Source organism: Myotis davidii, unplaced genomic scaffold (assembly GCF_000327345.1).
Source record: "Myotis davidii unplaced genomic scaffold, ASM32734v1 scaffold654, whole genome shotgun sequence".
NCBI lineage: Eukaryota > Metazoa > Chordata > Mammalia > Chiroptera > Vespertilionidae > Myotis > Myotis davidii.
In genome coordinates this window covers 157,316-169,600 of record NW_006285795.1, presented here as the reverse complement: position 1 = coordinate 169,600, position 12,285 = coordinate 157,316, and the positions used below count along the sequence as shown (strand labels likewise).

The 12,285-nt window shown below is 36.6% G+C and overlaps 1 protein-coding gene across 4 annotated transcripts in view; it reads left to right on the top strand.

Moving 5' to 3' along the window:
- PTPRZ1 (protein tyrosine phosphatase, receptor type Z1) overlaps window positions 1-12,285 on the top strand; it is a 168,653-nt gene that overhangs the window by 51,169 nt on the left and 105,199 nt on the right. For all 4 annotated transcript variants that reach the window (XM_006756827.2, XM_006756826.2, XM_006756825.2 and 1 more), the window contains exon 2: window positions 2,679-2,744. In XM_006756827.2, the coding sequence (XP_006756890.1) occupies window positions 2,679-2,744 (66 nt within the window). The remainder of the gene's footprint in view (window positions 1-2,678; window positions 2,745-12,285) is intronic.

The window sequence follows — 12,285 nt, the reverse complement described above, 5'->3', positions numbered from 1 at the left end:
GGTGGAATGGACTGGAATGGAATGGAATGGAATAATATGATATGGAATGGAATGGAATAATATGATATGGAATGGAATGCAATGGAATGGAATGGTATGATATGGAATGGTATGGAATGGTATGGAATGGTATGGTATGGTATGATGTGGTATGGAATGGAATAATATGGAATGGTATGGTATGGTATAGAATAATATGGAATGGTATGGAATAATATGGAATGGTATGGTATGGAATAATATGGAATGGTATGGAATAATATGGAATGGTATGGTATGGAATAATATGGAATGGTATGGAATAATATGGAATGGTATGGTATGGAATAATATGGAATGGTATGGAATAATATGGAATGGTATGGTATGGAATAATATGGAATGGTATGGAATAATATGGAATGGTATGGTATGGAATAATATGGAATGGTATGGAATAATATGGAATGGTATGGTATGGAATAATATGGAATGGTATGGAATAATATGGAATGGTATGGTATGGAATAATATGGAATGGTATGGAATAATATGGAATGGTATGGTATGGAATAATATGGAATGGTATGGAATAATATGGAATGGTATGGTATGGAATAATATGGAATGGTATGGTATGGAATAATATGGAATGGTATGGTATGGAATAATATGGAATGGTGTGGTATGGTACAATATAAATAAATCCTTGCATTCCAATGAAGGCTTTATTGACAACTCCTCAATTTCTGAATAACATTCTATAAATTCTCTTATAAACTATTTGTAGCCATTTCTACAGAAACAGTTTTATCAACACTGATTGGGGTTTGGAACCTGATTTATTTGAAAGGATTTATTTGACCCACAGAGTACTAGTGATAGTGCAGTCTGGGTGTCAGGGACAATGGCACAAGGAGGAGCAGGATCCATCCAAACACCCCCATTTTCTGGGTGCAGGCATGACCCCAGGCAAAATTTTGAATTTTGCAGAGTGAGACTGATTTTAAAAGGTTCTGGAACCAATTTCTACTTGTGGGGCCAGGGGGGTTCCCACACCAACAATTCTTGGACACCAACTGGGTGTCCTACGATTTTACTCAATTCTGACACTATCTACATGGGAGAGCAGCAGATCGTACAGGCTTAGTCCTACAAGATTGTCCCTGCCTCTTCAGACACCAGTCGCCAAATCCATATTTTCACCTGTGCTTCTGACCAACTGGCTGAGGTTTAGAGTTCCAATGACCCCCTCCTCCGGTTGCATTAATTTGCTAGAGTGGCTCACAGAACCTAGAAAAACATTTTACTTACTAGATCACCAGATTATTATGAAAGAATATAACCCATGGACCGCCAGATGGAAGAGAAGCTTAGGACAGGTATGGGGAAAGGTCTCAGAATTTCCATGCCCTCTCCAGGTGTGCCTCTGTCCCCAAGTCTCCACATGTTCACCAACCAGGAGTGTCTCCAACTGGGAAGTTTTCCAAACCCTCTTTGAGTTTTTATGGAGGTTTCATTACATGGGATTGGTTGGTTAAAACACTGACTACTGGCAGTTGGTTCATCCTCCTGCTCCTCACCACTCCGCAGAGGGTGGGTGAGAAAGGGACTGAGAGTTCCAACCCTCTAATCATCAGGTGGTTCCCAGGACCATTGGTTGGTGAGTGTCCTCATTAATCTAAAAAAGACACATGTGTATGGCTCCCTACAATTAAGAAATTCCAAGGTTTTAGGAGCTCTATGCCAGAAACAGTGATGGAGACCAAGTATATATTTCTCACTATAAATCACAATATCACAGGCTTCTACCCACTTTCCTTTCTATACCTCCTTCCCCATGTTCTAAATCTAGAGCCTTTCTTTCTAGTCGTGAGGCATCTCTAAGCTTTGAGGATGCCCTAAGCTTCCCATTGTGCTGCCCAACTCAGGCATCTCTGTTCTCCAAGGGACAGATTTACCTACACTCTTTAACATAACCTTTCTCCCAGCCAACACACACACATTTACCTCATGTTCTAAATCTAGAGCCTTTCTTTCTAGTCATGAGGCATCTCTAAGCTTTGATGATGCCCTAAGCTTCCCATTGTGCTACTTAACTCAGGCATTTCTGTTTCTCCAAGGGACAGATTTACCTACACTCTCTAACATAACCTTACTCCCAGCCAACACACACACATTTACATTCCCACTTCCTCAAGGCACCTCATTTAACTTTGTATTGTAAAAGAAGCAAACTTTCAAAGCATGATAACCTCTGGGTCTCCCAGAAGCATTTACAGATAAAACCTCTGTTTTTATAAACCCAAAAGTATTACTAATAATCAATAGGATTTTAAGCATTAGACTTAGGGAATGGGAAGAAAAATTTGAAGATAGGAAAAGTTGAACTGCCTGACACCCATCTCTCTTTGGGGTAAACCCCTCTAAATTGCTCCTGCTTTACCCTGAATGTACGTTTTGTCCCTGCCTGAACTTCAGCCTTCTTTAAATTGCCACCTAAAATGTACACAGTCTACAAAAAGAGCAATAATGGAATCTATAATGGTAGTGATTGGGGTTGGGAGGAAACATTGGGAAAGTGACGTGGTAAGGGTAATCAGGAACCATTCATGGCATGGATAATTTGACCATCTTACCTTTATTTTAAATTTATTCATGTTTTTCTATACATTAATTGTTTTTTTTCTTGATTATAGATTGGGCTTATGGATACTATAGACAACAGAGAAAACTTGTTGAAGAGATTGGCTGGTCCTATACAGGTAAACATATTAACGTATAATGAGTTTCAGAAGAAAATTTTATTGGCTTTTTATCTATTTTTATATGTAATAGGAAAGTTTGTAGTCAGGTTATCTTTTTTAACTTAGCTACATGGATATTCATTTAGATTAACTAATACAAATGTTATATGCAAAATGATTTCTAGTGGATTTCCCATAAGCAAATTTGTTAGTGTGGAGATATTGGCATCAAATAGAGCTGGATTTGAATCCCAGTTCTACAGTGGCTTTATCTCCCTGGGAAATATGCATAAACTACCTGAGGCTCTTTTTTTTTCATATTTGAAATGGAGGAGTATTCTGGACATTAAGATAAATGAATTTTGAACAGTGCCTTCTTATAAACAGAAAGCTCTCAAGAAATGTTACTGCTATTGCTATGAGGACAGTAGTGATTTTTTTATTCATTTAACAAATACTAATGGGATTTTTGCTCTCAGAGGGGTTTTCCTTCTGAGTTACTGTGCTGCACTCATTGGAATCAGGTCCAAAATGATTTTTTAGAATTGCCAACCTTGGCTTAGAGCATCATGAATATCTGAAGGTGCCTTTACATGGTTACAACCAGACATCATGCTCAGAAACCCTAGGGCAGAGAAGCTCCAGGCCTGATGGGCGGCATCTAGATGGGCCATGACATGCCTGGCGACCATCTGAGACAGTGTTGAGTGGTAGAGGAGTGGAGAGGGGTTGGGGAGCTGGGTGAAAAGGTGAAGTGATTAATAAAAAATACCCCAAACTCATAGACACAGACAATAGCATAGCAATTACCAGGGGAAAGGGGATAGGGGGAGGTAGAGGAGGGCAAAGAGGGGACAAGTTGATGGAAGGAGATGACTTGGGGTGGTAAACGTACAATACATTATACAGATGATGTGTTATTGAGTTACACACCTGAAACCTATATAATTTCATTAACAAATGTCAACCCAATAAATTCAATAAAAAGGGAAAAAAAGAATAAAATTGGATGGATAAAATGGAATCAGATTGAAAGGGCTTTAACATGAGTATAGCCAATTTGAACTTTATTTTGTAGGTGAAGGGCAACAGCACCATGGGTTGTATAGATAAGCGTGCATTTTATATTTTCTTACTCTTTCTTTAAAAGTAGTAAATATTTGTTGTACAAAATTTAGAAAATATGTTTAAAGCACAAAGAAGAATATAAAAATTACTCTTAAGTACTTCCAGGCTTATCCACTAAAAAAATTGTATTTTCTTTTTAGGCCAGTTTTTATTATATTATGTTTGTATATTTTATATATAGAGTTATGCATCCAATATGCTGGAAATTATTTTTTGAGCATTTACTCATTACAGTGATAATTCTTGTTGATCATCATGTTTTATTTTTAACCATTCATTATTTTTTTTATATTTAAGCTACTGTAGAAACAACACTAGATGAATAGACAGATTGATATGTCTTTATTTGTAATTTTATCATTTGGTTATTAAAGGATATTTGATATGGCAAAAAAATTAAATGCTTTCCTTCAAAATTCTTGATACACATAGCATCTTTTCCAGACTAAGCCACTGAATGCTAGCCAGGATTGGTGATTGTCATTTTTTTTTTTTTTTTTTTTTTTTTTTTTAGTATAGCAAAGGTGGAGATTTATTGAAGAACAAGTACAGACTCCCACTTGGGGAGGGGGAAAGGGTCCCCTGTGATTGTCATTTTTAAATCTTTACTAATTTGATAGCTTTAAAAGTGGTATTTGCTTTATGTTGTTTTGTTTAATTACCACTGAAGTTAAGATTTTATTTCTATTAGCCATTTGTATGACCTCTTCAATGAAATAAGTTAAATGAGAACTTGGAAAATAATCAAGATATTCATCAGAGCAGGAAAAAATGAGCAAATTAAGGCTTACCTATACTGTGAATTACTGGCATATAAGTATGAGATAGATTTGTATGACATTATATGGAAGGACCCGCCCTTAATTTACCCATTTTTAATTATGACCGTATACCTAAGAAATACCAGTTTTTTAACTTTAACATTTCAAATCCTGAGGAATATATAAAAGCAAAAATTATCCATAATTCTACACCACTTAATTATTTAATTGCAATTCTTTCTTTTTTTAATGTTTTGCTATTACATACCCAAGAAAGTAAACATCCCCAAACTTAAGCAATTAGTAGTTACTTAAGCAATTTTTTCAGAATATTGAACTTTAATAAAAAGGATTATTATTTCAAAGTGCCTAAATCTTTATAATATTAATAGAGGTAATCCAATTAATTTCAGAAAATTTTATTGACAAAAATTACAATCCCATTTTTAATTTATAGTTTTCTGATTACTTAATTTTTTACATAACCCCAAACAACAGGGTCTTGATTAGGGTTTTGGAAGGATATATGATAAATAAATACTACTTGAGGTAATGGTTATGTGAATAAAAATGATAGACATGAATAACTAATATTAAAAAATGGGTGATTCATTGGTTTCTCCTAAATAATTTCACTTTTTATTTATTTATTTTTTTAAATATATTTTATTGGTTTTTCACAGAGAGGAAGGGAGAGGGATAGAGAGTTAGAAACATCGATGAGAGAGGAACATCCATCAGCCGCCTCCTGAACACCCCCTACTGGGGATGCGCCCTCAACCAAGGTACATGCCCTTGACTGGAATCGAACCCAGGACCCTGCAGTCCGCAGGCGGATGCTCTATCCAGTGAGCCAAACCGGTCAGGGCCAATTTCACTTTTTTATTAAAATTGTACATGTTATATTCTATTTGAATAAATTTGTGTCTTACTTTCTCTGGATTCGATTCCAGGCCCTGGACCAATTCTTTCTTCTCTATTATATACATAACTCATAAAACAATGATTTTAAGAGAGGTTATTTTGAGTAAAAGATAAGGTAACTTTTAAGTACCTTTAAATTGTATTTAAAGTAAGATTTTTAAGTAAAGTGTTTAAGCATAAGAGGAAAAATATTTTCTCTTAGTCTTACCATATTAAAATAATACCAAGGCTAAGGCTAAAACTTATTAATAATAAAACAATCATCAAACAAGAGTAAATACCAAGATAAATCCAAAGGAAGAGATAAAAAATTTGTAGAAAATAACTGCTAAAATGTTTTTTTTACTTTTGAAACATTTGAAAGTCTTGACTATTCAAATATATTTCTTGATTATTCAAATATATTTCTGACCTGAGAATATTGTTACTTTTAATGAGTTATTTAAGGTATTCCTCTAAATTAATTTGATTATAATAAAAAAAGCCATAATGTTTCTCCTAAACCATTTTTTGGCATCATGTTATATTCTTTAAAGATACAAGTCATTTACACTTATTTTTACCGAAAGTTGGTTTTAGACAGAAAGTAATACATATGTACTGATATAAAAGATAAATTTTTCATGTCTGTTTTTATATGTACTATCAGTTGGTTGTAAGTTTATTTTATAATGATATTTATTGGGGTGACATTGGTTAGTAAGATTATGTAGGTTTTAAGTGTACATTTCTATGATATATGATCTGTATACCCACCACCCAAAGTCAAATAATCTTTTATCACCATATATTTGACCCCCTTTATCCTTTACAATTGCCCCACCTCCCTTCCCTCCGATAATCACCATACTGTTGTCTGTGTCTATGAGTTATTGTTTGTTTTTCTTGTTTGTTCATTTGTTGCTTTGAATTTTATATCCCACATATGAGTGAAATGATATGGTTCTTACCTTTTTCTGTTTGACTTATTTCACTTAACACGATATTCTTAAGGTCCAACCATGTTGTTGGCAAATGGCAGTATTTCATCTTTTCTTACAGCGAAGTAGTGGTCCATTGTATAGATGTACCACATCTGCTTTATCCAGTGACACTATCGAATGACACTTCGGTTGTTTCCTTGTCTTGGCCACCATAAATAATGCTGCAATGACCATAGGGGTGAATAGTATATCTTTGCCAATAAATGTTTTCAAAATTTTCAGGTAGATATCCAGAATAGGGCTTGCTAAAGTCATATGGTAACTATATTGTTAATATTTTGAGGAGCTAGCATATTGTTTCCATTGTGGCTATACCAGTGTACATTCCCACCAGCAGTGAATGAAGGTTTCTTTTTCTCCATGGCCTCTCCAACATTTGTTACTACTTGTCTTGCTGATAATAGCCATTCTGACAGGTGTGAGGTGGTATCTCATTGTAGTTTTGATTTGCATTCCCTAAAAGCTAGTGAAGTTGAGCATCTTTTTGTATATCTGTTGTTCATTTGTATGTCTTCTTGGGAGAAGTGTCTGTTCAGGTTCTCTGCTCATTTTTTAATTGGGCTTTTTGTTTGATGGGATTACAGGAGTTCCTTATATATTTTAGATACCCCTTGTTTGACCAGAGAGCCCAGAGATAAGCTCATATGTATAGCTGCAAATATTTTTTTTGACAAAGGAGCCAAAAATACACAAAGGAGAAAAGAAAGCCTCTTTAATAAATGTTGCTGGGAAAATTGGAAAGTCACCTGCAAAAGATTGAAACTAAACTAATTTTTGTATTGACAAAAATTAACTCAAAATGGATCAAAGACCTAGATATAAGACCTGAAAAAAAATAAATTACATAGCAAACATAGGTACTAACTTACGGACCTTGATCCTAGAGAAGATATTATGAATTTGACCCCAAAGACAAGGGAAATAAAGGCAAAAATAAATGAATGTGATCATATCAGTTTAAAAAGCTTCTGCACAGCAAAAGAAACTCCCAACAAAACAAAAAGGCACCCAACCGAATGGGAAAAGATATTTGCAAAGAACAGCTCCAGGCTGTAAGTTTATTACCAGTAACTGATGTAAAAAGTCTTGTATTGTTCTATTTTCAAAGCTTTTTGTGCTTTGTAACTTTATATCTGACCACTGTAACTCATTTTGTCTTCCTTTTTCTCCAAAATCAAAATCCTAGTTTTTTATAAAAGTGACAGCACATTTTTGCCCTCCTAATAATTATGAAAAAGTCTGAATACTTGGAGTGCATTTATAACCACGGAAGATAGCATCATGATGCACAGCCCTTTTGTTCTCCTGGAAAATATTTGCTGATGTCACTATTTGGGGATTTAATACAAGATACCTTTTCTTGATACAGAGAGACATGTTCATAGATAAAAAATCATCTGGGTTTAGTTTCTTAACAACCACCTAGTTTTAGAGATGGAACTAAAAGTAAGTTATTTTCCTCTAGCCAGTAAATCTTGAAAGAGAGAACTCAGATATTCACCAGGTATGACTTAAATGAAAAACAAGCTTTAATGTGTCCTCCATTCTTCCAAAACCTAGAATCAGAAAATGGCCTAAGGAGAGAGAGGGTTACAGTTCTCACCAAGCGCCAATGTGTGTTGACTGATAGCAAGCGTAGTGTTGTGTGTTTTCCGGCAGACCAGGGTCCCTGAGCAGCTGGGTTTGCCTCACCAGGTCAGGAGAAGACAACACTTCTAACGTTGGGTTTATTATTTACCAATGCAGATACCACGGTGTATATCCTATTGTCTTAAAAGGAAGCCACAGAGCTCTCCCTTTAATGGGCTAATTGTGTCTAGACCTGGCATCTGTAGAGTGGAGGGGTCTTAGCATAAATAATGCACAGCTCTTTGCTCTCTCTTATTTATTTTATTTATTTATTTATTTATTTTTAAAATATATTCTATTGATTTTCTACAGAGAGGAAGGGAGAGAGATAGAGAGCCAGAAACATCAATGAGAGAGAAACATCGATCAGGTGCCTCCTGCACATCTCCCATTGGGGATGTGCCCGCAACCCAGGTACATGCCCCCGACCGGAATCGAACCAGGGACCCCTGAGTCCGCAGGCCGACGCTCCATCCACTGAGCCAAACCGATTTCGGCAATTTTATTTATTTATCGATGTACTTATTTATTTTACTAAACCATCGACTTAAGCTAGCTTTTATTTACTAAGGATTAATCTTTGATCACAGGAACTTGAAAAGCATTGTTAGTTTCTATATTTCTGAGAATTTTAGAATGCTCAATCCTTACTAGTGCTTGCCTTTAAATCAATTTTGACAATACCATCTGGAGGTAGAAAATTATTGCATATTTATAATATACGTCTCTATGCATACCCAGATAGACACACACAGAGAACAGTTGGATTCAAATTTTGTTTTAGAGGCTTTTTATGATTTATATCTGCCCTTGACAAGTCAAGTTCTAACTGACCTTCCCCTTTTAAAATAAGGACAGCCATTTTTAACACCTTAAAGAATTGTTTTGACATCTAAATGACATAATAGGTTGATCTATTTCTCTAAACACTCTTTTATGAAGCTTCTGGAAACCAATGAAATGTTACTTTTATAGCTACCTTTTTCTAATTGTGTGCACAAAAGTTAATTTAGAAGTATCAAGGGATCCTCATCTTGGCCATCTTTATATTACTGGGAGACTGTGGTGGGCCTTGTTGGAGTGGGAGGGTCTATTTCCCGTGTTAATTTTGAGATCTGTGGAGTCTAAAAGAACTTCTAGGGAGTACCAGCCTTTATGTGCACATCTCTAGATGAGCCTAATGCTGTGGATCTCTGTATAGGACTACTTTGTGCCCTAGGGGCAAATTTTTCTCAGGAAACTCCACAAACATTCTTAGTCTCCTAAGAATAGTAGAGAAAGGGCCACAGAGCTTACCGGATGTGATGGAACTGTGCTGCTTCCCAGGCATGGGCCCCTCTCTCGGGGTGAGCCCATTCCAGGGTGCCCTTCCCTTCTCCCCAGGGCTCCCACTGGCTTCTCTGGAATCAACTATGCATAACTGCACTAGACAACTCCTGATGCCCATGTCTGCCACTCCAGATATGGGGTTTGAAACAACTGTTGTCACCCCATTGGCTGTTCTGGTTGGGGAAGCAAATGTTCTCTCTCTGTTTCAGAGCTAAAGAGATTTCAGTCTCTCATTTAACCAGCAAATATTTCTTCGGATTCTGACTAAGTGTACGATTCAAAATCTAAAATTAAAAACTACAACGCATTTTTTCCCCTTTCTCTTGGTTATCTCACCCCAAGGATTTTCTAAGAATAGTCCAAATAAAGTCATGGTCTGCTACTCAAAGCACGGAGGCCTGAAATCCCAATGAAACTCACCCCAGTTCACCCAATACGAAGCTGGGGGCCAGTAGGGCACAATGGCCCCTGCTTGTAGCTGGCACCAGGTCCAGGTCTCTGGGGTGATCCTGGGTAGGTTTCTTTGGAGTCCTGCTGACTACGCCAAGTAAATGTCAATGTAAGAAACATCCAAACCGGTAGAGAATGTTTTAAGAGCTTTTTTTGAGCCAAACTGATAACATATGCCGGGGATCGAGATCTCAAATGCTCCCCCAGTGCTTTGCTTTAGGATCAAGTTGCATCATCTTGCTTATAACTTAGCGCCTGTTGGCTCCGGCTCCTTTAGGAGACAATCTGATCAAAGGCATAGACTCATTAAAAAATGCCATTTTCTGTGTGGGGAAGTGGGATAGGTCTCAAAAGGGAATGTTTCAGATGAGGACATTTTACAACTGCTTAGCTCCAACTGACTACAGATTACTTTTTTTTTCTGAATTCCTAAAGTGTTAAAAAGAAAGCAAATGAGAGTCTTTATCCAAATGGACGTGTCTCTCTCAAGCAAATTACACCTAACCAAGCATTTATACTGTGGATTAGTCACTATAAAGTTTATTATCTCTTTTTATTGCTAACACAAGTAGTTAAAGGTTGATAGTATTTTCAATTTCTATGCTTATTATTACACCTAGAAAGTGAAAAACTATACTCCCTAGATGAAAGTCTTAAGATTCTTAACTTTAACTAATTGATGAATGGCTGAAGTAAATTGGTTTTGACTACACTTAATGCTGGTTTCATTCATAACAGTTTATCTTGGTGAGCTATTTATTTCTGTTCTTTCTTGTATTGTGTTATCATGAAATGTGTCAGATTAGTTGCTATCTCAGAAGAAAGGTTCTGCCCTTGAATATTTGTACATATAGAATTCTATTAAAAATTATTAGGAACATCATGACATTTATCTATAGGAGGGCTCATTGCTTTACCATAGCCATTTAAAATATTACTGAAATGGAATCACATTAGGCTAAGGTTGTTTAAGAAAGATTACACAGTTATTATATGTGAAAAAACAGTGGCAATCTCTGCTGGCTACCCCCTGGGTGGAGAAATAGTGGGTGGAAGAAGAGAAGGTAGTACTCTTTCAGCTGTATTTTTATATAGGTTAAAAACAACTATATAGGATGTTTGCTATAATTATGTTGAGAAATGACAGGGTTGGTAAATACAGTTGACAGCCCCGTTTTTAAAGTTATTATAGGAAAGTGAGCAAGGCGTGTTAGTCATTGAGACAAAATAGTGAATGTTAAATCTGGGAATGTCAGCACTAAAATCCTTAGTAATTTAGTTATTTCCTTAGTAACTTCATTTCATTAAAGGGCTTCAGAAGGTGAGTTTCCTTCTTCCTAGTAACCTAAAATTTTCTATGACAATACCTGAACAAAGACAATTCAATAAAAATAAAAACTAAGTTACTTGGCCTTTCTTTTTTTTTGATATATTGAACACATAACCCACGATCATCATGGGAAATGTTCGGATCCTCTGTTTGAGGTGTTAGAACTTTGCAACTTCAAGCAATAGATGGGCTTTCACTGCTGCATCCTGAGGAGTATCACTATTGAAATGGAGTCTTATTGCCCTGTCGGTGTGGCTCAGTTGACTGAAGCATCGTCCTAGGCACCAAAAGGTTGCCAGCTCTGTTCCTGGCCAGGGAACTTGCCCAAGTTGCAGGTTCAATCTCCGTGTGGCCAACCAATGTTTCTCTCTCACATCAACTTTTCCCCCTCTCTGTCTCCCTCGCTCTTCCTCTTTCTCTAAAATCAATAAAAATTTATTGCCCAGCCAGCATGGTTCAGTGGTTGAGCGTCGATCTATGAATCAGGAGGTCATAGTTAGATTCCCAGTCAGGGCACATGCCCAGGTTGCAGGATTGATCCCCAGTGGGGGGCATGTAGGAGGCAGCTGATCAATGATTCTCTCCTATCATTGATGTTTCTACCTCTTTCTCCCTCTCCCTTCTCTTTGAAATCAATAAAAATATATTTTAAAAAATAATAATAAAATAAAGGTAGTTCTTCCATTTCCACTGAACTCGTAGGAAGGTTGGGGAAATTCCAGGTTTCCTTTGGAAGATCAAAAATTCGTTTTATAGATCAGAGTCGACCTGGGCATTATCAGACTAAAGCAGTAATCCTGAACCTTCTCCATAGCTCAGGTGCTCCTAAGATTGTTCTGCCCCTGTCCCCCACTAACCTATGGCTTATTCAGGGGAGTCCAGATCCGCTAGGAGTGAACGCATTCTGCCCAAGCAAGTAGATCCTATCAAGTGCCTGCTTGTCAGGGTATATGCCACTTGATGTTGATGAGTTACACCTGATTCTTCTTTTCTGTGCCTCTAGATTTTGTTTTAAGCAGCGCCTC